This window comes from Coturnix japonica, chromosome 24, assembly GCF_054131305.1.
Source record: "Coturnix japonica strain WE chromosome 24, WE-NBRP24, whole genome shotgun sequence".
In the NCBI taxonomy this organism is placed as follows: domain Eukaryota; kingdom Metazoa; phylum Chordata; class Aves; order Galliformes; family Phasianidae; genus Coturnix; species Coturnix japonica.
Window position 1 is genome coordinate 9,122,721 of NC_140686.1, and position 24,523 is coordinate 9,147,243.

Genomic DNA, 24,523 nt, shown 5'->3' on the forward strand with positions numbered 1-24,523 from the left:
GGTCATTGGGGGGGGGAGTAGGGAAAGGGTCTGTCCCATAGTGCAGTGAGCTGCTGGGGTTCAGATGTGCCCCATTTTGGAGCCAAATTCACAGGCTCGCAGACCTCTCTGACCCTGAGCTCCCCCACTCCGGATCTGGGCTCTCTTTAATCCTTCACCCTCCTTCAGACCAGCTCATTTCTTTATCCAAAGCTGTTTGCCGAAGCCATCACATCCTCTTTCACTAGCAAAACCACTCCTGAGGAATCCTTCTGCACCCTGGGAGCGTGGGGTGGCCGTGAGGTTTTTGCTACCCCAAATCACTGGGTACGAGCTCATCCCACGGCTCACTGGGGACATCTCCCTCCCAGCCTGTGGGGCACCACACAGCCCCAGCTCTGCCTGTGCTCACAGCCTCCATCCAGAGGTGTCTTTCACAGCACAGTCTGAGCCCAGGAAATGCTTCTCAACCCCTTCTGCACGTCGATTTTCACTTATGCTGTACTTTCATTCCATTACCCCTAGTCCTATCCCCATTCACTACTGAAAAGAGACCAGCCTCACCACTATGGCTCCCACACCTCAGGTATTTATAAACCTGGATCAAGTCCCCTCTCAGCCTTCTTTTCTCAAGGCTAAACAGACCCAGTTCCCTAAGTCTCTCCTCATAGGGGAGATGCTCCAGGCCCTTCTATGTCTTAGTGGCTGGACTCTTTCTAAGAGATCCCTGTCTTTTTTGTACTGGGGAGCCCAGAACTGGACACAATATTCCAGATGAGGCCTCACCAGGGCAGAGTAGAGGGGGAGGATCACCTCCTTCGACCTGCTGGACACGCTCTTTTTAATACACCCCAGGATGCCATTGGTCTTTTTGGCTACAAGGGCACACTGCTGGCTCATGGTTAATCTGTCATCCACCAGGATGCCCAGGTCCCTCTCAGCAGAGCTCCTCTCCAGCAGCTCTTCCCCCAGCCTGTACTGGTGCATGCAATCACCATCATCAATCGACCATCACGACAAGCAGTGTTTATTTCGTTCTCTCAAACAGCAGGCGGGGATGCTCCATCCGCAGCCTGGAATCTCCCACTGCTGACTCAGCTGGGATGAATCCTCGCTTCCCGGCCCTCACTCGGTGCTAAAAGCTTTCCCCAAAGCTGTCCCTGCAGCAGCTCGTTGGGGCCAGCGGGGTCAGACAGCTTGGAAATGCCCCAGGGGGGAGGGAAAAAAAAGGCATTTCCTCCAGATCTGCTCCGACGAGTAACAATTCAACCGGATTAGGAGGAGAGTAAGCGAGGAGCTGTTGGCTTGAACCGGGAGGGGGGGGTTCATTATTAGGAAGTGCTAATTATCTTCTAACAGCACTATGGGGTCTCTATGAAGATCTATGGGGTCTATGAGGATCTATGGGGTCTATGGGGCCTGTATGGGGATCTATGGGGTCTCTATGAAGATCTATGGGGTCTATGGGGTCTCTATGGGGATCTATGGGGTCTCCTGGGCAACCTGATCTAGTAAATGTGTATGTCGGGGGGCAGTGATGCTCTGTAGGATCTGGCTGTGATCCCTCTTGCAGGTGGGATTCAGCTCCTGGCAAAGCGCTGTTGGGTCTGTCATATAGGGGCACACATCTGTAGGGTTTAGAGCTCCATTGCATCCCATTGATGGCACCTCAGCTGGTGACACCACCCCAAAGCTTTGGAATGGGGACCCATCTGTAGGGTTTAGAGCTCCACTGCATCCCACTGATGGCACCACCCCACCCCAAGGCTTTGGGATGGGGCCAACCCAGACCCTATATGGACCCATTCCTCTCCCCTGTTGTCAGCAGCCCCCAGAGCAGAGCTGCTTTAATTAAAACTAATCCACTGCTCCAACAGCCCAGATGCTGATGCTCTTAATTAAGCCCCTCCTGGAGGGTTTGTATCCCCAAATCCCACCCTGGCCCCACTCTGCAGGTCCTTCCTGCCATGCTGGGAAACCACAGATTCCTTTATATTTATAAGAGCTGCCAAACTAAACGTGGCAGCCCAGCAGCATCCATCGCACCGCTCCATTTCAGGGCTCCATCCTGCAGGCAGTGCCATGCTCATTTGTCTTCCCTGGGCCTTATAGGAGGTTATATCCCCTCGGGGTGCCCCCTCATTACAGCATCTCCCCCTTGTTTGAGCAGCTCCCTGTGGTTGTTGCTGCTGGTGTTTAATGATTTTAACCCCAAACACCTGAACAGGCTCAGATAGAAACACGCAGCCCTACAAGGCAGGGAATTAAGCTGATTTCCAGCCTTTTTCTGCACGAAGCCATCCATGCAGGAGCCCAGGGAGATCACTAGCAATGGGAGAACCGGAGCTAAAAGTAAAGCTGGGCTTCCCAACGGCAACGCATCCTACCCGGCTCTTTGCAGGGCACTTGGAGGTTGTGTAGCACCGGATGGATGGAAATGTTTCATATCGAGACAGATAAGCTTAAAAAATAGCTCAGAGTTGTTCAGAAATCACCCAGCCCGTGGGTGGTGGTGGAAGGGGCGGGGGGGGATCGGTGCCAGCTCGGCTGTCAGCGCTGCTGTCGGGCAAAGCAACACGGAGCGGGGCGCATCCACCCGCACTGCCGGAGCCGCGGGGGGGAGGGGGGGGCGGACAGAGCAGCCCCCAACACGCAGCCCCCGACCCCAACCCGCACCCACCCCCCCCTTTCGAGCTCATCGGGCCCGGCCCACGGTGAGGGCAGCGCGGCTGCCGCTGACGCAGTGTCTGAGGCCGCCCCTGGCTCCCCGCACACCCTTCGAGTTTATTTTTTCAACTTTTTTTTTTTTTTTTTCCTTCTTCTTTTCTTTCCTCCCTCTTTTCACCGTCCCACCCCCTCCTCCTCCTCCTTCTCCACCTCTTCCCCCTCCTCTTCCCCCATCTCCCTCCCGCCCCTCCGCCATCCCCCCCCCCTCCAACCTCCCCTCCACCCCCCCCCCAAACCCCGTCCAGGAGGGAGCAGCGAGGCCCCGAACGGAGCGTTGCGGGGCATGGGGAGCCCCGCGGGGCCGCGGCCCCTCCTCTGCCCGCTGTACCCGCTGTGCCCTCGGCTACTGCTGCTTCTCGCCCTGCACCCGATGCTCAGCGCCCCGCACCCAGGTGGGACCGCGGGGGGCACCGCCAACAGCGGGGAGGGTGGGAGCCGCTTCGCCCCCCGGTGCCGATCGGTTTCGCTGCGGTTTGTTTCCTCCTCCCGGCTTCGAGTCGCGTTCAGCTCCGTTTGTTTTACTTCATCTCCCCGCGGTCTCTTTTTGTCCCTCCTCGTTTTGTTTTGTCTTGTTTTTTATTTCTTTTTTTTGCTTTTATTTTAGTTCGGTTCGTTGGTTGCTTGGTTATGTTCTTTTCGGGGGTGGGTTTGTGTTTTCTTTTTAGCCCCACGTCGCCGCATTTTCTTCCTTCCAGCCTCGTTCCTTCGCTGTTTTTTTTAAAGGCTTTTTTCTTCCTTTGGAATTGAGCTCCCCGCTCCGTACGGCCACGCAGCTCCTGGCGAGCCGGGCGGAAACGCTGCCGCATCTCCGGGATGGAGGGGGGGGCGGCACCGGGAGGAGGGGGCGGCCACGGCTCCCAACGCCCCGGGGTGTCCCGGAGGGGCTGAAGGGCTTCGGGGTCCCATCGACCCCCATCCTGCCCCCCCTCACAGCGCGTTAATCCTATATGGGGGTACTCGCGGGATCGGGGCCCGATGGGGGGGGGGTTGTCCCGCATTTCTCTTTTCTCCCCGCTTTAGCAGTGAAGGCGATGGGGGTTGGAGGGGGGGTTAAAGCCCTCGGAGGTCACCATGTGCGCAGATGCCCGAGGGTTTGGAGCAGCGGATTCAGGCTCCTTTTTTTACCCCAGGATAGTCCGGTAGAGAAGCAAACGTTTCATTGCTCCTTGAATTAATTTGCCTTAAATATATAAACATATATTGGTTACTTCTGGCCTCACGGTAACAAACGTGAGCCCCTCGGCCCTTGTTTTATTAACGTCGGCTCAGCAAATCCAAAGCAGATTTGGAAATGGCAGGAGGGGAGGTGCTGCCGCCCGGCCCCGCTCCCCCCCTCGCCCCGTGGCATTTCCCCATAGCCGCGCAGGGAGCCGCTGCCTGTCGGGGCTTTGGGTCGCTTTATGGTGCAGCCCAGAGCTCGGGGGGTTGGGTGGGGGGAAGGACGAAGCGATGGGGGAGGGATGGTTGCAGAGCTGAAGCGTTCATCCCGGGCGCGCTGCCCCGTGGGGACTCTCTCGGATGAACTTTTCCCATTTGAATTCCCATTCAGCCTCTTCTTGGCCCCATAAAAACTTGTCCCGAAGTCGTGAGCTCCTCTGATGGGGTCTATGGATTCCAGCAGGGTTGCGTTGCCCATCGGGGCCGATGCTGGCTGCGGTGCCGCTGGCGGATCCAGGGCTGGCGCGTTCCCCTCTATTGCAGGACGCGGAGCACAGAGGCAGCTCTGTCCCTGCGGTCGGTGGGAGCCGCCGAGGTGGGAACGGGAGGGGGGAGGAACAAGGCTGCTTTCAGCTCCCCCAGCCCAGGTTCTCCTGCTGCACGGCTACAGGCACCGTTCCTTCTGAGTTTAGGCTCGGGGGGGACCTCACTGTGGCCTTCAAATACTTGAAGGGAGCGTATGAACAGGAGGGGGAATGGCTGTTTGTGAGGGTGGACAGTGATGGGACAAGGGAATGGTTTGAAACTGAGACAGGGGAGGTTTAGGTTGGATCTTAGGAGGAAGTTTTTCACCCAGAGGGTGGTGATGCACTGGAACAGGTTGCCCAAGGAGGCTGTGGATGCCCCATCCCTGCAGACATTCAAGGCCAGGCTGGATGTGGCTCTGGGCAGCCTGGGCTGCTGGTTGGTGACCCTGCACATAGCAGGGGGTTGGAACTGGATGAGCACTGTGGTCTTTTTCAACCCAGGCCATTCTATGATTCTGTGATTTATTCCATAGAGAATGGGATTTAATGGTGTTTCCTGGTCCCCAGGGAGCTCCACTCCCTGCCACAAGACCAGGCAGCTTTAATGGGGACAGCAGTGATAGCTGTGCCACGTCCCAGGTGCTGCCAATGCACACAGCTCCATCCAGGCAGACACTGCTGGGGGACGATCCCTGCTTGGCTTTTGGGATGAATCCCATATTTCCCTTTAAATGAGTGCTCTTGGGAAGGATGCTGGGAAGGTCTCTGGTAGGGAGGGGGGCTCAGGGCTGAGCTGATGGCATCACTTCCCTCCCCATCACACAGGGATGGGCTGAAAAAACAGAACTTAAGGAAAACTTCTCCACCCCTCCAAACCATTCCCCAGCATGGAGCCATGGGCCGAGGCTGCCGTGGGGCTTTGTGGGGAGGGAAGAGGGCAGAAGGGACCAGGGGAAGAATTTGCAGCCTTTAAAATAAACACAGCAGGCGGTGCATGGAGTCCTCCCCATTTTCCTCTTTGCTTTTGGCACAGCAAACTCAGCTCCAAGGAATTGGTAGCTGGGATTGTGCAGGGAGGTGGGATCAGGCTGTACATCCACAGCTTCAGGTACCTCCAGGGATGGAGCACCCACAGCTCTCTGGGCGCTGCTGGGCCCTCATTGCCTCTGGGTAAAGAATTGCTGCCAAACATCCAACCTGAGTCTCCAGGGCCCCACCAAGCAATGCTCTTTCCCAGCCTCAGTGATTACATGGTTCCAAGTGCTGCTGGCCCTGGGGTTACCGCATACGACCGACGTTTATGGGATGGTGACACAGGAGAAGCCCATGTGGCCTCAAGGGCTGTCCCAGCGATCTATCCCAGCTCCACCGCTGCCGAGGAGCAAGATTCTAATTAATGTGAGCTGTGTGGAGCCCGTGGAGCATCTACATTTTTCTCATTCTTAAGATTGCTCGGAGCCCAGAAGAGACCCGCACAGATGCTCTCATTCTTAAAGGACCCATCTTTAATTAATTAAGGGTTAGAAAATGATGAGTGGGGATGACTGGCAGCTTCTTGAGAGAACTGTTGAGGCAGTTTGGGTGCTTACAGAGGGCAGTTTACAGGCTCCTCTCATCCCCTCCCAGAGCTCAGTGCTGTGTTGCTCCTCATGCTGCCACAATGGGGATGTAAATGGGATTTTTCCTGTAAATCAGAAAGATAAGAGGAATGGTGCTGGAGAAGCATGGGAGGAATAACCTGTGTCTTTATGCTGTTAGTAGCGCTGAAAGTGTTGATGGTTTTCAGCTGGACCCCACTATAGGGTTGTATGTTGGGGCTGTCCTGCCCCGTCCCACTGCTGGAGGCTGGAAGAGGGTGGGAGGAGGAGGGGAAATTCAAACGCTGGGTGCAGTGCTGGGATTTGTTCCCTCGTCCCCTTCCACAGGCAGGGTGAGCTGCTCGCCCTGCCCACAGACAGCATCCCCCATGGAAAACAGCTGGATGTTTATTTGTCCGCATCCCAGATGAGGAGAGCGGGCTGACCGCCCTCAGGGAGCTGGGATGTGGGATGTGGACTCGATCCAATATCGCTCTGAGGCTTTGGAAATGGAGCAGGGTGCTGATAGCCCTCTCTGGTCACAGCCAAGTAAGGAGCTCGTCCCAGCCGGCCCCCACCCACAGATATCAGCTTTTCCATCAGCCAGGAGGCGCTCAGCAGCTCTGTGCAGCTCTGAGCTCCAGCTCTGGGCTTCACCCTTGGACAGCTCCTTCTGTGGGCTCTCTCTGGCCAAAACTTGCTCATTATGACCATGCTTTTGCTCTTCTCCATGGCAGAACGCTGGGGATGCCTGCAGCCTCACCTGGGCTGGGGGTACCAAAGTGGGGGGTGGCAACGCTGGGCTTTTGTGGTACAACTTTCCTAAGGAAGGGGGATTTCTGCCTAACCCAAACCCACATCACTGACGATGGATGGATTCAGGGTCAGATCCTTCCTTTGTCCATGGTTCCATCCCCACCTGTGTGCATGCAGGGCTGTGCACATTGAGCTCTCACTGTTGGACAATGGTATCCAATGAGAACAGTGTGGGGTTCCTCTTTTCCTCTAGGTTTTGTTGCAGGGTTTTCACTTTTCTAGTGCTTACCTTCCTCCTGGACCGGTTACATCCCCATGGCTTTTATTGTGGATGAGCTGCTGCTTCCACCTCTCCTCCAGCTTCCTTGTGTGGTCTTGGGGTGATGCTCTGCATCACTGTTCCACTCCCCCTTGCACTATGATGATAACGACAGCAGTTCTGCTTCTTTTGCATGGGGTCTACACCCTGTGGGGCTACAAGGGACCCTGTGTGCTCCCATGGAACCAGCATCCATCATCAGCCTCCTCCATTAACTGTCTTCCCATGTGCTGCCCACGCTCCCCAGAACTGCAGGTTGTGATGCTTTCCTTATTTGCTGTGTGGTGACAGAGCTGTTGAGGGAAGAGCTGAGCTGAGTTCCTTTTAGTTCTGGCTTTCTGGCTGGATTTTGGGTATGTTTTGGGCTGGTCCAGGCAGAGCATCACAGCTGTACTATCACTGGAAGGCAGTGCTGGCATTTCCAGTGCTCTGTGCATGGATTCAGAAGAGGTTATGTCTCTGTAGTTTCTGCACTGGACTTCAGTTTCAGAGCAGAGGGTGGAAGTTGTGCTCTGCATAAACCTTCAGTTCTGCCCAAGTTTTGCTGCTGTGTTGAGCAGATCAGGGTTGAGCATCATTTCACCAGCACCGGATCCTGCCAGGACTGGCTTTAACGCACAGGATAATGGGTTGGGGGCAGGAGTTTGTGCCCCTCTGCTCCATGTGTGTGCAGCACAGCAGGGCACATCCAGAAATGCCACGTTCCTGCTGAGTTCTGTGGGCTTCCAGTGTGTGCTTAATGCTCCCGAGCACAACATATCCCTGCAGCTCCTCACAGGAGCAACCAGTGGGTCACACTGTGATGTCCCAGCAGGTGACTTCCCATTCCTTCCTTATTCTGCAAGCCCAAAACTCTTAAGCTATAATTACCAAACTCCAGCTGTTCTCTTTTTAGAGGATGGTTGTATTTTCTGCCTTTCCAGCCCCAGGACTGTCCTTGGGCAGCTTCCTTTGAGCCCACACAGCATTGTGTGGGCCCCAGCAAGCATCAATCCAGCACTGTGGGCGGCAGTGAGGCACAGAGCACCCCATCACCCACTCCTCAGGCTGACCCCAGGCCTTTTTCCTCATGTTGTTGATTTTTTGCCTTTACTTTCCCAAATGTAGGCTGTCATGGAAGCAGGAGGGTTGTCCTGGTTGCTGACCCTCTCTGTGCTCGTGAGGGAGAGGGTTTTTCCAGCCCCAAAGCTCTGCTGCTCAGCCCCTCACAAAGAGCTGCAAGCACAGCCTGCAGCCCTGCTCCAAGAGGGTTTTGCTTAGCTTGAAACTTGTTGGAATCTGAAAAATGTCTCCGAGAAACTCCAAGTCTCTTCTTCCAATCCTTGGCTTCCAGCACTGCCCGCGCTCAGCCCGCGCTCCTTCTCACCCATCATTATTTGAGGTCATCCCTGGTGCCATCCCCACTGGGGAATGAACTCTTTCCAATGCTGTTTTTTAGAGCCACTCGAGGTGCACAGAACTCTTTTGCAGAGCTGGACAAAATCCCTCTGGTTGCTTCCTCCTCCTCCCTCCATTTCTTTTTTCTTTGCTGGAAATGAGTGGGATTGGTGGCCTGGAACAACATAGCCGGAGCAGGGGGAAGGTTGGGATGAATCGGAAATGAGAACCTTTTCAGACCAAAAAATTCATACAATGGCAAAAAACCAAAGCAAACCAAAGTTAAATATAGCCAGGCCCGTGAGCAGGCTGACTGCTCGTGATGTTTGTGGTGGAAGAAATGGGATGAAGAGGAAAGAAAAAGGAAAAACAATACATGTTGTTTTCTTGACGTGCTGCTTTTCACTGGCTCATTGGGCCAAGCACGGTGGCCCAGGAAGGTGTGTCCCAGTGCAGAGCTCTGCTGGCTTTACAGCTTTGGGGGTGAGAGGGAATGAGGCCCTCAGCGATGTGCTTTGGCAATGGGGGATTGGGAAAGTGCTGTGGGACTGAGAGCTGTGAGCATGGGCAGCAGCTGTGAGGTGTGCGCATGGTGGAGGTTGGGATTTTGGATGCTCCCAATGAACATCTGGGAATGGCTTCATGTTGCACAAGGTTGGGCGTAAGAAATACTTCTCAGAGCGTGGTCAGAAGCTGGTATGGGCTGACCAGGGAGGTGGGGGAGTCGCCATCCCTGGAGGTATTCAAGAAACATTCAGATGTTGTACTGGGGGACATGGTGTAGAGGGGAAATACTGGTGGTAGGTGGATGGTTGGGCTGGATGATCTTGGAGGTCTTTTCCAACCTTGGTGGTTCTATGACTCTATGGTGACAAGGGGTTGGCCAGCTCAAGGGAGGGTTGGCCAGATCAGTGAGGTGGAATCACTACCCCTAAAGGTGTTTAGAGGTTGTACTTTGAGACTTGGTCTATTGGTGACAGGTGGATGGTTGGACTGGATGATCATGGAGGTCTTTTCCAGCCTTGGTGATTCTATGACAAGGAAGGGTTGTCCGTCTTGAAGTAGGGCTGTCCAGCTCAGGGAGTTGGAGACACCATCCCTGGGGATGTTCAAGAAGCATTCAGATGTTGTACTGAGGGACATAGTGTAGTGGGAAATATTGGTGGTAGGTGGATGGTTGGACTTGGGACATCGTCATTTCCAACACTGGTGATTCTGTCATAAGGAAGGGTTGGCCAGCTCAAAGCTCAAAGGGTTGGCCATGTTAACGGAGGGTTGGCCAGCTCAGTGAGGTGGAGTTGCTGGCCCTGGAGGTGTTCAGGAGACGTTCGGATGTTGTACTGAGGAACATGGTGTAGAGGGAAATATTGGTGACAAGTCTGGGTGATCTTGGAGGTCTTTCCCAACCTTGTTGGTTCTATGATCTATGATGCCAGGCCAACCACTGGCAGCACTTTAACCCTTTCTTTCTCTACGCTTCTTCCCCTCTCACAACCCAGACTCCAAAGTCTTCCTCATCTACAACGTGGGCGCACAGGGCTGCCTGGAGACGAAGGACTCTCTGGTGCGGCTTGCCAAGGGCTGCAATGCCAGCTCCCCAGCCCACCAGTGGAAATGGGTCTCACGCAACCGCCTCTTCAACGTGGGGGCCATGCAGTGCCTGGGGGTGTCATGGCATGGGGGCAATGCCACCTCTGGCCTGCACCCTTTGGCCACCTATGAGTGCGATCGTGAGTCCATCAACATGCGCTGGAGCTGCCGTGGTCTTGGGGAGCAGCTCTCACAGCACCTCGGAGCCCGACCGAACAACACCTCGCTGGATAGGGGTGACCAGGCACGCAGCTCTCAGTGGAGGACATATGGAACTGAGGAGGATCTGTGCTCTGTGCCCTACTCTGGTAAGGCTTTGTCACTTGCCGGGCTCGCCATCTGCTTCCTATAATGCTACATAACATCGCAGCATGGTTGGGTTGGAAGGGACCCCAAGGACCCCACAAGTCCCACCCCTTGCTGTGGGCTGGTTGCCCCCCCCTGGATCAGGCCTCGGGGCTGGATGCAGTATTCCAAATGGGGCTTCCCTTCTCTTTGTGTTCTTTGCCATTCTTAATAATTCTGTGGTTCTGTATTGGCACAGCAGTGCAGTCACCATCCCTGGAGTGGTACTGAGGGACTTGATTTAGTGGGCATGGGAGGGGAGGTTGGTGGTTGGGCTTAGAGATCTTTCCCAACCTTAATGAATCTGTGATTCTCTTTGTCCCCATTGCCTTGATGCCTTGCAGACACCCAGGAGCCATTAACAGTAGTGATAGCCCTTAGGCCAAAGCAGTCCCAAGCTAAACACCATGCAGCTCTCTGCCCCAACCCTGCAGTGGTATGGGGAGAAAAATAAAGTGTAAGAAGTCATGAGTTGAGATAAGGGCAGCTTCGTAAGGAGGAAAAAATTGGGAAAGAAAAAGAAAAAAATCAACAGTAGCCAAAAGAATAAACAGAACAAGCAATGCACAAGGCAATTGCTCACCACCAGCCAGCTGATGCTCAGCCAGTTCCCACAGCCCCCCCCTTCCAGCTCCTCCAGTTTTATCATTCCACATGACATCGTATGGTCTGGGATGTCCCTGTGGCCAATGTGGGCCAGCTGTCCTTGTTCTGTGCCCTCCCAGCTCCCCCCTGGCAGGGCAGTGTGAGGAGCTGAAATGTCCTTGACTCAGTGTAAGTGCTGCTCAGCAACAAGTAGAACATGGCTGTGTTATCAACATTATTTTCATCCTAAATCCAAAACACAGCTTGTAAGGAGGAAATCAACTATCCCAGCCAAAGCCAGGATATCCTGCCCCCCCCTGGACCCCAAACCAGGAGAAACCTCAACCTCAGCTCCCCTTTGCTGCAGCCTTATGGGGGGACCCTCTTCTCTTGCAGAGATCTACACCATCCAGGGCAACTCACATGGGAAGCCCTGCACCATCCCCTTCAAGTACGACAACCAATGGTTCCATGAGTGCACCAGCACAGGTCGGGAGGATGGCCACCTCTGGTGTGCCACCACCCAGGACTATGGCAAGGATGAGCGATGGGGCTTCTGTCCCATAAAGAGTAAGTGTGGGTGGCTTGCCCCATCCCAATGGGATGCAGGGGCATCCTGGTGGATGCTCAGTGCCTGGCTTAGGTGGGATATTGGTTTGGTTTGGGTTTTTTTTGGAGCTGGGGTGGGATGTGCTGGGTGCCAACTGCTTGTCCCCATAGGCAATGACTGTGAGACCTTTTGGGACAAGGACCATCTCACCAACAGCTGTTACCAGTTCAATTTCCAGTCTACACTGTCCTGGCGGGAGGCTTGGAACAGCTGTGAGCAGCAAGGAGCCAACCTGCTCAGCATCACCGAGATCCATGAGCAGACCTACATCAATGGTGAGGCAGGGTGGCCCTGGGGCAGAACTGGTGACACCAGGGTCAACTGGTTGCACTCTCTATCCTGGTTGAGTTGGGCTTGGTTTATGGGCTGGGGATGTGCATGGAGCTGGAGGGCTGATGATGATCCTCTCTCTACCTTGGTCTCAGGGCTGCTGACTGGGTACAGCTCCACGCTGTGGATTGGGCTCAATGACCTGGACATCAATGGGGGCTGGCAATGGTCTGACAACTCGCCACTCAAATACCTCAACTGGGAGAGCGGTGAGCTGGGGGCTGTGTGTGGGGGGAACAGGGGCAGGGGATGGGCTGTGAGCAGAGGATGTGGCTCTGGGAAGGTGGCAGGAGAAGTGTCCTGGGCTGCCAAGGTGCCCTGATCTGAGCATCCTTGTTTCAAGTGCTGCTGAATACCAGTGATGGGCAGCTCGATGGCCTGATGTGGAAGACACTGGTGGCATTATTTGCCCACTTCCATCTCTAACCCTCAGCTCACGGGGCAGAAGGACCCATTGCAGGGGATGCTCCGGTTGTGCCTGATGTCATCACCCCCAGGGCACTCATGGGATAAATATGCCCCTGGAGGAGGTGTGGGGACAACCACTGACTGCCACCTGGCATTTCTAGTTCACCCAATGCTCCAGGTCCTCATGCATCAAGGCACAACAAATAATCCCTACTGTGCCACAAAATCAATCCATCTCTTCCTGGGGCGAGGAGAGCTGTGTCCTGCAAACCCTGCTCTGTGAGCCCCCAGCAGTCTGTCCCCCTTCCATCCATTTCCAGACCAGCCTGATAACCCCAGCGAGGAGAACTGTGGTGTGATCCGCACCGAGTCTTCTGGGGGATGGCAGAACCGTGACTGCGGCATTGCCCTCCCCTACGTCTGCAAGAAGAAGCCCAATGCCACCACTGACCCCTTCCTGACAGGTGAGTAGGGGCTGAGCAACCCCAGGTTGTGGGTGCAGGTGGGATCCCAGCTTCCCCACCATTCCCCAGCTCTGGTCCTAACTGGCAGCTCATGGAGGTGATCAGGGTGCACCAGGGTGGGCATCGACTTGGAAGGCTGCAAAGCAGCACCACCTCAGTGCTCTGTATGCTCACAGGTCAGACATCAGGAGAGGCAGCAGGAGAAATGGGAGATCCCTGGTGCTTCCCCAGATCTCTGGGCTCTGCTATTGCATCGATGATGTACAAACAGAAGGGATTTTATTTTCCTGGAGCGCTAAAGTTACCACTGCTTGCACCTTGCCAATACTTGTGCCTTGCCGTTGGGTGCAAAGCTTTGCCTATAGCTGTCCCATGTCTTAGGCTCTTGTCCCAAGCACAAAGCACTCTCTAAGCATCCCCCTGGGACCACCGCAGTCCCCTTCAGAGGAGAGGCTGGAGGAGCAGGGTGGGAGCCCTGTGTTGCTTTTCCCTGCCAGATTCATGGTCGGAGGTGAAAGTGGACTGTGAGCCCAGCTGGCTGTCCTTCCAATCCAACTGCTACCGCCTGGTGGGAGAGAAGAAGAGCTGGCAGGATGCAAAGAAGACCTGCCTGCGGAGCGGGGGGGACCTGGTCAGCATCCACACACTCTCTGAGCTGGAGTTTGTCACCAAGCAGGTCAAGCAAGGTGAGGGGAGCCCATCCAGCCTATGGGTGTGGGGCGTGCATCTGAAAATAGCACTGATTCCATTTGGTTAATGCAGAAATAGGAGGAAAACGCCAAGAAGTAGGCAGATTTTGTTCCGTTTGCTCCTCTGTGGGGAGAGAGCATCCCTGCCCTGTCTGCTGCATGGTGCTGAGCCCTGCAGCTCCCATGCAGGGTGGGGGCTTGGGGAGGGGTTTTGCAGCCCTCTGGGGAGGGTCTCTGCAAGATTGCAGTCAGGCAGAGGGCGTTCTGCCTCCTGGCCCTGAGCCTCCTGTTTTGGCAGACGTGGAAGAGCTCTGGATTGGTTTAAATGACCTCAAGCTGCAGATGAACTTCGAGTGGTCGGATGGGACACCCGTGAGGTTCACTTATTGGCACCCCTTCGAGCCCAACAATTTTCGTGACAGCCTGGAGGACTGTGTCACCATCTGGGGACCGGTGAGAGCATGGGGCAGGAAACACATCCTATACCCCCATGGCATCCTTATGGCAAGGGAGGAGGGGCCTGAGGGAGTATATCTTGCTTGGATTGAACCTGGCTCATCCCAGCTGCTGGGAGGGAAGGGATCCAGAGCATCCATGGGGGCTGATGCAGGGAAGGAAAATCAATGGCGTACAGGCTGGGAAATTCCTCAGGGCTGTGAGTTGGGCTCAGTCCTGCTCTTTTCCACCTTTTCCAGGAAGGGAGGTGGAATGACAGCCCATGCAACCAGAGCCTGCCCTCCATCTGCAAAAAGCCCGGCCAGGTGAGCCAGGAGAAAGAGGAGGATGACCACGGATGCAGAAAGGTGAGGGGGACATGGGGCAGGCATGGGATCCCCGTGCCAACGGGGTGCAGTCTCTTGGGTAATCTCTCAGTGCTCAGCAGATGTAAGATGGATTTGCAAAGTGCAGCCTTGAAGGTCCCTTTGGCACTCCTAGAGCTGCAGGTCTGTGCCCAGGAGACTGCAGAGTCCTGGGCTTCTGCAGCTGCATGAGGCCACAAGAAGAAATTGGGATAAAATTCATGCTTTCATCATCCAAGATCCTCCCCCTTGCTCTGGCTTGAGTTTCCTGCACAGAACTTCATATTTATTTTTTTTTTCCCCTGCTTGCTTACATTGAGTCTTGATGTATCAAAATGCAGCAGCAAATCTGCTCCATGCAGGAGCCCAGTGAGGTGGGGATGGGATGGAGATGGGATGGACATGGGATGGGATGGGATGGGATGGGATGGGATGGGATGGGATGGGATGGGATGGGATGGGATGGGATGGGATGGGATGGGGAGCCCATTGCAGTGCTGCTGATCCTGACAGTGTCAGGAGGGGGCTGAGCCCTCTCACCCTTCCCACCCTTTGACATCCCATCACGTGTGCATCCCTCCCTGTGCTGCTGCCCTCTCCCTGCCCTGGCAGCAGACAGGCACTGTTGTGTGTCCAGCTCTGGACGGGCTCCAATATCAACAGGCGGGTGATTAAAGCAGGCTGCAGTGGGACTTGCTCTCTGTTCAGCCCCACGACACAAGAGGAGGATAATCCTCCCCTCCCTCCCTGCTCCCCGGCAGGGCTGGATGCTGGCAGGGAGAATGATATATGCTGCTTTGAAGCTGTCTGGCTGTTTGTTTTCCTTGCAGCCCTGTCCTTTGGGATCATAGGATTGCTAGAGCTTGGTCATGCCGGGTCAGCTGGGGGTCAGAGACCTCCCAGGAAAAGCTGGAGGTGACAGTGGGGGACGTGGCTCCCATCCCATGTCCCCACCCCAACACAGGGGCTCAGCCCCCATGTTTGGGGACAGTTTTGGCATGGGTTCAGCTGGAGAGTTGGGCTGAGAAGAACCTTATGAAGGTTCTACAGAGGCATATGTAGAGTCCTACGCCTGGGGAGGAATAACCACATGCACCAGTACGGGTTGTGGGCTGAGCTGCTGAAAAGGAGCTCAGTGCAGAAGGGGTCATGATGAGGGGACTATGAGCCAGCAGTGTGACCTGGTGGCCAAGAAAGCAATGAGACCCCAGGGTGGCCAGCAGGATGAGGAAAGTGCTCCTCCCCTCTGCTCTGACCTGGGGAGGCCACATCTGGAGCACTGCAGCCATTGCTGGGCTCCCCAGTTCAAGGCAGACAGGGAACTGCTGGAGAGAGCCCAGCAGAGGGCTGCAGAGCTGATGGGGGCCTGGAGAACCTTCTGATGGAGACAGGTTGAGAGCATCAGAGAGCCTGGAAAAGAGGAGAAAAGGCTGAGGGGATCTCTGTGGAGGTCCATTCCAACCCCAACCAACTTTTGCTGTCTCATGTCCCCAGGGCTGGAAGTGGCACAGCCCCTCCTGCTTCTGGCTGGGTGAGGACCGCGTCACCTACAGCGATGCCCGCAAGATGTGCTCTGACTACGGCTCCACGCTGGTCACTATCACCAACAGGTCAGCATCGTGCCCTGGAAATGAGCGGCATGGGGATGGGGTTTTACCCATTGGTTGGGATGAGATCAAGGCAATGGGGCCTCAGCTCACAGCGTCTGCCCTCCAGGTTTGAGCAGGCGTATGTCAGCAGCCTCATCTATGGATGGGATGGAGAATACTTCTGGACAGCCCTGCAGGACATCAATGAGACGGGAGCTTTCCGCTGGCTGAGTGGAGATGAGGTCATGTACACCCACTGGAACCGCGACCAGCCCGGTAAGGGGATGGCAGCGGGTGGGACGGGATGTCCCCATCCCCAATGGTTCTACCTAAGAAGGGGATTGTCACAGCCACAGCCTGACCCTGAGGCTGGCTGCAGGTTACAATAAGGGTGGCTGTGTGGCCCTGGCCACTGGCAGCTCCATGGGGCTTTGGGAGGTGAAGAACTGCAGCACCTTCAAGGCCAAGTACATCTGCCGGCAGAACCTGGGCACACCGGTGAACCCCGAGCTGCCCAGCGCCTACCCCACACCCAGCCTCACCGGGACCTGCCCCCTGGGATGGAGTGCAGACCCCAAGCTGCGGCACTGCTACAAGGTACAGGGTGCTGGGCTGCAGTGAACCTCAGCTGTGCCCCTATCCTGTGGGTGGGGTGCATGCAAAAGGCATCCTGGACACAGCGCTGGGGCTGGAAGTTGGGATGCTGCTGCTTGTAGGGTAGAGATGATGCTCTGTTTCCTCCTCCCGCCCAAGTCAGGGGTATCCAAGTGGGATCTCAGGGCTGAGCTCCCTGCCTTCCTTCATCCCCAGGTGTTTAACTTTGACAAGCTGCAAGAGAAGAAGACGTGGATCGCAGCACAGGAGTTCTGCCGGGAGCTGGGAGCCCAGCTGCTCAGCCTGGGCAGCTACGAGGAGGAGCACTTTGTGGCTAACACCCTCAACAAGATTTTTGGGTGAGGGGCCGGCTGTGAAAGTGCAATTAAAAAAAGCCTCCAGGTTGGAGGTTGGCTGTGTTCTGACCTTTTCCCATAGGGAGTCAGAGCCAGAGATCCACGAGCAGCACTGGTTCTGGATCGGCCTCAACCGACGTGACCCATCAGGGGACCGGAGCTGGAGGTGGAGCGATGGGTTGGGGGTGAGTCCAGCAGTGCAGAGCTGAGCCGGGGAGCAGCAGCACTGCAGGCAGCTTTTACTGGAAGATTAGGGGATGTTTTTGGGGTGTAAATCCAGCCCAGGAGCCCCAGCCCTTCCTATCTGTCTCGGCCCACAGTTCTTCTACCACAACTTTGACCGCAGCAACTACGATGACGACGACATCCGGAACTGTGCGGTGCTGGACCTGGCCTCCCTGCAGTGGATGCCGATGCAGTGTGAAGCCCAGCTGGACTGGATCTGCAAACTGCCCAAAGGTACCGTGTGGCAGTGCTACCCCAGGCAGCATCCACAGGGGATTGCAGGTAAGGTCACAGCTTCCCTTTTCCTTCTCCAGGAACCGATGTGAAGGAGCCGGAGATCACAACTCAAGGTGCGTTAGGGGCTGTGTGTCCATCTGGTTCTACCATCCTCCCTGGGTGCAAGCAACCCACGTTCACAGCAGGGCATTGGGGATGGGCAGTGTTACCCGGAGAAGGACAGACCTTGTGTGTGGGTTCATGGGGGAGTGGGAGCCAGGGTGGGAACCAAAATGTCCTCAGCTCCAGCCCAACACCAGAACTCAGCTCCACTGTTGTTGCTGCTTGGGGCTGGTTCCTCCTGATCACCCACAGCAGGGCAGGTTCAAGCTCCCAGATGGATGTTGAGTCCTGCAGGGAGCAGCTCAGCAGGCAAACCCTCATGGGGAAGACGTGCTGGGACATAGGAGGTGGCCCAGCTGCAGTGTGATGCTGAGTCTCTGCTTGCAGGCAGCAAAGAGTGGGTGAAGTACCAAGAGGCTGAGTACAAGTTCTTTGAGCACCACTCAACGTGGATGCAGGCACAGCGCATCTGCAGCTGGTTCCAGGCAGAGCTGGTATCAGTGCACAGCGAGTCCGAGCTGCGCTTCCTGGGCCAGAACCTGAAGAAGGTAGGAGGTGCCCTTGTCTGAATGCTGCTTTCCAGGGCTGCTCTGTGCCCATCACATCCCCCTTCTTCCATGGCCTTATTTGGGGACAGCCTGGCTCTGTGTGCCTTGGGTGGGTGGTGGTGGTGGGGTGTTCAGGGCCCTGGAACAGGCACTGATGTCCCCTCTCTGATCCTGCAGTTCTCCAGGGGTCAAGAGCAGCACTGGTGGATTGGGCTGCACACCTACGAGAATGATGGCAGGTTCAAGTAAGTTGTGTGGACCAGAGCCCCCTGTATCCCTAGAGCACTCAACACCTGTCTCAGGTTGTGCCCATCCTGGGTTGGTGCTTCTGGGGTGCTGGGGTGAAGGCTGCTGGTTCCTCACCCAGGAGAGGGAAGAGCTGCAGCACGGTCCCAGTTTGGCTGTGCTACTTGTCCCATTGCAGCCAGTTCGCACCATTCACCAAGTCCTTGCTTTGTGCTTTCCTAGGTGGTCTGATGGGTCCCTCCTCAACTTTGTCTCTTGGGCACCAGGCAAACCCCGTCCCATCAGCAAGGACAAGAAGTGTGTCTATATGACGGCCAGCAGAGGTGAGGGGCCGCATCCTGCAGTGCTGAGCTCCGGAGGAGCCAAGGGCTGCAGACTGAGCTGAGGGGGTGTCCCTGCCCCATCTCTCCCCACAGAGGACTGGGGGGATCAGAAATGCCCCACAGCTCTGCCCTACATCTGCAAACGGAGCAACGCCACTGCTGTGAAGCCATCCATCCCACCACCACCCGCTCCCACAAGTGGGGGCTGTCCACGTGGCTGGGTCCCATTCCTCAGCAAGGTGAGCAGGGCGGGCAGGGGCCAAATAAAGCAGGATGGGTCTGGGCTTGGGGGCAAAGAGAGGTTGGGGTTTTGGGACTGGGAGTGATGGCTGTGGGATGGGAACACTCCCAGACCACCCTGTGCCCCCGGTGCCCGTGCAGTGTTTCAGCTTCAATGGCCACGACAAAGCTGACATCGTGAAGTGGCCGGAGGCAAAGCAGGCCTGTGAGAGCCAGGGCGCTGTGCTGGCCACCATCTCCAGCCCTTTGGAGCAGGGTATGTCACCCCCCAACCTCCGCCAGCATCAGTCCCAGGGCTGCTGGAGGTGGCCCTCAGCGCCTCGCCATCCCTCGCAGCTTTCATCACATCCATGTTGCTGAACATCTCCTTCGACCTCTGGATTGGCCTCCATGATGCCAAGAAGGAGTTCCAGTGGGTGGAGGATGAACCTCTGCGACACGTCAGCTGGGCGCCTGGGGAGCCCTCGGAGTGCAGCTCCTCCAGCCCTGGTGACAAGCCGGTGAGACCCCACTGCTCCATTGCATCCCCTGGCCCTGGGATGGAGAGGGGTTGGGACCCCCACCACCTCGAGGTTACAGTGTGGTGTCCCACCCCCGGAATGGGCTGAAGGTTGCACACTGCAGGGGGGGATTCTGTGGGCAGAGCAGGATCTGGTCCTGCTGTTTGTAGGCTCTATGGGCTGGGGGTTGTGTGTGGTGGGGCACATGCTGGAGGGTCATTCTGATTCTGTGGCTTGGCCTGCAGACCAACTGTGTGGTGGTGTGGCATGGCTCACCCCCCCACTTCACGGGGCGCTGGGATGATCGGAGCTGTGTGGAGGAGAAGCACGGCTACATCTGCCAGCGGAGCATAGGTAGGGTGAGGGGTGACAGAGCCCCATTGTGCAGAGGTGGGGGCTGCTGTAAGCAATGGGGAGCAATGGGATTGGCTCTGGGGGAGCATGGGGCAACATCCAGGAGGGCAAACCTTGTAGAGCACCTGGCCCTATTGTTTCCTGGGGTGCTGCTGACCCTGTGTACATCAGCCCAGCCTGGTGGGCTCTATAGCAACGTGCATCTGATGGGCATCCTCAAGGTTAGGATGGCAGCCCATGGGGACATGCCCTCTGCAGCCAGGTGCACATGTCCCATGTATGGCACTGCTGTGAGAACTCCCCAGCTTGGTGGGGGACAGGCAAGGAGGTGACCCCTGGCATGCAGAAGCATCCTCTGACCATGTCTCTTTGCTCCCCCAGACCCATCCCTGAGCGCTGCGCGGACGCCGTACCCCCCCTCGCCCACCGGCACCCTCTTTTACCACAACAGCACTTACCGCATCCTGCAGAAGCCCCTCAGGTGGCACGAGGCCCTGCTGCTGTGTGAGACCCTCAATGCCACCCTGGTCACCATCCCCGACCCCTACAGCCAGGCCTTCCTCACCCAGGCCATCAGCAGCCTACGGGCCCCACTCTGGATCGGGTTGGCCAACAACGAGGTGAGGACACAGGGTAGGCACCCAGGGTGGGGGTCCGCAGGGGGTGTCAGCTGCCCCTCAGCCTCTCCCCTTGGCTCTCTAGGGTGGTCGGAGCTACTCATGGCTGTCGGAGGAGAACCTGTTCTACGCCAACTGGCAGGATGGGGAGCCCCAGCAGGCTGCTGGCTGTGCCTACATGGATGTGGATGGGAGCTGGCGCACGGCTGGCTGTGACACCAAGCTGCAGGGCGGCATCTGCCAGCTCCAGTCGGGTGCGTGGTGGATGGCCCGGGGGGCTCCATGGACCCCAGCAGTGGGTGTGATGTTGGTTTGGAGGTGGCGTCCTACTGGGGACCTTCTGGAGCTCAACCCATGGGGTTGGGTGCCCTGATAACCCCTGTCCCCCAACTCTGTCCCCCCTGCCAGGTCCCCCCCGCACACACAAGTGGAGCTACAGTGGGAGCTGCCCCAAGTCACTGGAGGACTCATCCTGGATCCCCTTCAGGGACCACTGCTACACCTTCCACATGGAGATCACCCTGGGGCAGAAGGATGCAATGAGGAGATGCCAGAAAGGTATGGAGGGGGATGGGAAGAGGATGGAAAGGGATGTGTCCCCATGTTACCTCTGGATATAATAGAATGGTTTCAAATGTAGCCTCTGTCCCTGTTGCCATGGCCCTGCCCTGGTCAGCCATCATCTCTCCTCACTACTGCTTTGCATTGGGCTCCCCATGTGTCTCACAGGCCATCAGCAGTTCCTTAGCTTTGTCTTCCCCATTTCTGCTGCTCCTGAGCTCCATCTCCAGCTCTGAGCTCACCCCAACCCCTCTTTCTTCTGCAGTTGGTGGCTCAGTGTTGTCCATCCAGGACGAGATGGAGAACGTCTTTGTGTGGGAGCACCTCCAGGCGTATGAGGGCTCATCCAAGGGTGCCTGGCTGGGCATGACATTCAACCCCAAAGGTACAGGGCACAAAACGACCCTTCCTGGGTAACACCATGAGTTCTCAGTAGTGGTGGTGGCTGCAGCATGGGGGGTTCAGGTTGTGGTATGACTACAAGGGCTGATGTCTCAGGCTGTGTTAGATGTGCCAAATGTGTCCTCCCTGTCCTTGGGGGTCCTTCCCGTCACCCCTCCCCCTGCTTTCAGCACCAGGGCATTCCCAGCCCCAGTTCTTTCACTTCCAGGAGGCACCTTGGTTTGGCATGACAACACAGCTGTGAATTACTCCAACTGGGGCCAGCACGACACGGGGCCCAGCATGCTGAGCCAGAACAGCTGCTACTGGATCCAGAGCAGCAATGGGGTCTGGCGCTTGGGCTCCTGTACCAACGTCACCATGGGTGTCATCTGCAAGATCCCCCGAGGTAGGAACCTTGTGTTGGGGGGATTGAGGCTCTGGGCAAGGTGCTGCAGGGCAGAGCTGTGTCCTGCTGGCAAGGTTGGCCGTGGTTGGGGTAATTGTGGTGTAGTGGGATCTGTGGGGATGGGGGAGGGAGCTGTGGTCTTGTGCTTATCTATCTCTCTGTGTTGCCATTGCAGTGGAGGAAAGCAGCTTCTCCAGGGCAGGTGAGTGGCACCGTCAGCCTGGGCACAGCACCAGGAGCTGGAACTGTTCCTTCATGTTAGAAAAGACCTCTAAGATCCTCGTCCAACCCCAACCCATTCCCACCACTCCTGCTTTGTCCCCATATCTCCACAGCTCACCACCACCAGGGTCAGTGACTCCCCCACCTCTCTGGGCAGCCTGTGCCAATGCGTCCCCTCTTTTCCAGAGAAGATATTTTTTATAAGATCCAACCTGACCCTCCCCTGGCTCAGCTTAAGGCCATTCCCATCCCCAGGCAGTTCTCAGTCCTCATCTGTGGAGCAGCACATCTACCAGCCCTTTGCTGGACCCTCTGCTCTTCTGGAGGTGCCACATCTGATGGGATCCTATAGATCCAGCCTGGGCAGCTGCCAGATGCGAACACCCATTAGGACCGACCCAGAGAGGCTGTCCCAGAGCTCTGCCATGGGCACGATGCACCCAGAACACCCCAATTTTGTCCCTCTTTGCCCCATTCTATCCACCCACCCTCCAGCAGAACCCCCAGCTGAAGCTCTTCCAAAGCCAAGCCTGGCTTTTGGGCAAGGACTTGAGGATACAGCATCATTATTTCACCGTGCTTTTTCCCCTCCCCGCAGCTCTGCCGGAGAACACGACGGCTATCGCGGTGGTGGTGCTGTCGGCGCTGGCTCTGAGCGCTCTGCTCGGCATCGCCATCTTCCTGTACAAGAAGCGAAGGAGCTCCGAGCGCGGAGCCTTCGAAAGCGCCCGCTACAGCCGCACCACGTCCAACCCCAGCGAAGCGGCCGAGAAGAACATCCTGGTGTCAGACATGGAGATGAATGAGCAGCAGGACTAACGGCAGGGGGAGAGGGGAGGGGAGGGGATGGGGATCGGCACGCAGGCGGTCCCCGGGGTGAGCGAGGCTGGGGTTGGGGTTGCTGCCATACCCCCAGGCTTGCCCCTGGCTGCTGGAAGCTCCTGCAGCAGCTGTGGAGGCGGTTTCAGGGCTCAGAGGTTCAGAGGAAAGCTGCCTCCACTTGGAGAGCTTTCCCTGGCCGGGCTCCGAGACACCTTCCCCTGGGGAGAAGGTGTGCATGGGCAGTCAGAGCCCTGCAGGGGCTCATATCCCCCAGACAACATGAGTCTGAGAGCACATCCTCCTGGGCAAGAGGTCTCCAAAGCCAATCTACCTCCCCTTCCCTCGGTCCTCTCTCCACCCACCTCATCCTCACCTCCCCCAGCAGCAGAGTTGTGGTCCCCCCTTAACCCCGATGTTCCCATGCCCGGCGCTGCAGCTCTTCTCCCCACCATGCTCCCCCTGGGCTGGCAGTGCCATCCCATCCCATCCCACTCGCTGCCCCCCATCCCATTTAGCACAGAGCAACCCACACCACCAGCAGGTGGGAGAACTGGAAGCCCCACGCATCCTTCTCATCGTAGCTGTGCCAGTTGAGGTCCCATTGGCCAACTGCAGAGAGTGCAAAGGAAGGAGCACAAAGCAAAGGGCTCAGGAGCACAAAGCAAAGGGCTCAGGAGCACAAAGCAAAGGGCTCAGGGCTGCTGTGTGCTCTCCATGTAGGGCAGGGATGGCGTATGGAGCAGCTGATCTTGTGGATGAGCATTAGGGATGTAGGTTGGGGACCGATTCTGTGCTTTTTTTGGTGGTCATTTTGGAGGTTTGGTTGTTTAATTCCCCCCCCTTCCCCTTTAATGGAAAGAATAGCTTTTTTTTTTTCTTTTTTTTTTCCTTTTTTTTTTTTTTTTTTTTTTTGCTATGCTGTATTGAGTGCGTGCTGAATATATACGTCTTTCACACAGCTGGCTGGGGTGTGTGTGTGGTTGCATTCCATGTGCCAGGTGTAGATGAGGAGGAGGAGGAGGAGGAAGGCACTATGGGGCTGAGCTCCCATAGAGCCCCACAGAGAGGGGGGTTGGGGGTTCCCTGCTGGGAATGGGACCCAAGAAAACCCCCACAGCTCCAAAGGAAAGCGGCACAACCCCCACACAGAGAGGTTTTCCTGTCCCTTCCAGCTTGGTGCTGTGAGGTCAGCGGGGCCTGCAGGGTGCTGTGCTCTCCATTCTGTGGATTTAAAGCTGTCTATTTCACTTAAGCTGGATATTAAGTGTTTGAGGAACTGTTGGTTGGGGTGGGGATGAAGGGATCGCTTCATTTTGATGTTTACTTTTTTTTGGCAATGATGTCCAAACACCATCATGATGTTTGTGGGCAGGAGGGGCCCCAGCTCTGCCCCGGTTCCATTCCTCAGTCGTGGCTTTTATTTCCTGAGGTCATTCCTGGCGTGGAGCTGTTGGTTTCAATCCCGATGTGGTGCCAGATCTGGGAAAGCTGAGCACCGGTCCGTCCCCATCTCCATCCTTGTGCCATTGAGAGCTGCTGTTTGTGGCTGGGTGGGATCAGGAGCAGCTGAGGGGTCGTCTTCTATCTCCTGCCACGAGCAGAGCTCAGAAATCCCAAAGGGAGAAGTGCTGAGGCTGGGGTGGGCGGAATGCAGCAGTGCTGAGCTCAGGGTTGAGCTCAGCTCGGAGCTATGAGTGCAGCATTGATGCCTGCATGCGTCCTAGGAACGCTTCTTTAAAGAGATGATTTCCATTTCTTTCCTTGTCTTTCCCTCCTTGATGCATCTCACTCTCTTTCCTTCTCTACCTTCGAGCAAAGAGATCTGTCCAATATAGGGGAAATTTTGTATGGGAATAACTTTGCCAGCGATCAGGATTACAGAAAAAGCTCATATATGGTTACGTGGTATCTCCTATCACCATTAGAATAATGTGAAGAGTGGCTTAAAAGGACCCC

At 56.3% G+C, this 24,523-nt stretch overlaps 1 protein-coding gene across 1 annotated transcript; it reads left to right on the plus strand.

The window, feature by feature from the left end:
- Positions 1–2,827: 2,827 nt before the first annotated feature.
- Positions 2,828–23,525, plus strand: MRC2 (mannose receptor C-type 2). The gene is made up of 30 exons (XM_015885857.2): positions 2,828–3,098; positions 9,920–10,318; positions 11,337–11,510; positions 11,661–11,825; positions 11,976–12,089; positions 12,609–12,752; positions 13,250–13,438; positions 13,740–13,894; positions 14,137–14,244; positions 15,736–15,851; positions 15,958–16,106; positions 16,210–16,427; positions 16,641–16,783; positions 16,863–16,965; positions 17,101–17,239; positions 17,320–17,355; positions 17,732–17,892; positions 18,070–18,137; positions 18,361–18,461; positions 18,555–18,700; positions 18,843–18,957; positions 19,038–19,201; positions 19,447–19,555; positions 19,937–20,175; positions 20,258–20,426; positions 20,581–20,730; positions 20,999–21,118; positions 21,344–21,523; positions 21,699–21,725; positions 22,344–23,525. Exons 1-30 carry the CDS (start codon positions 2,990–2,992, stop codon positions 22,562–22,564), a joined length of 4,431 nt encoding a protein of 1,476 aa, XP_015741343.2. The 5' UTR covers positions 2,828–2,989; the 3' UTR covers positions 22,565–23,525.
- The last annotated feature ends 998 nt before the right edge of the window (positions 23,526–24,523 follow it).

Coding starts and splice junctions, on each gene's coding strand:
- MRC2 (XM_015885857.2), top strand. CDS start 2,990: ATGGGGAGCCCCGCGGGGCCGCGGCCCCTCCTCTGCCCGCTGTACCCG. Junction 11,511..11,660: donor GGGCTTCTGTCCCATAAAGA/GTAAGTGTGGGT, acceptor TTGTCCCCATAG/GCAATGACTGTGAGACCTTT. Junction 21,524..21,698: donor CATCTGCAAGATCCCCCGAG/GTAGGAACCTTG, acceptor TTGCCATTGCAG/TGGAGGAAAGCAGCTTCTCC.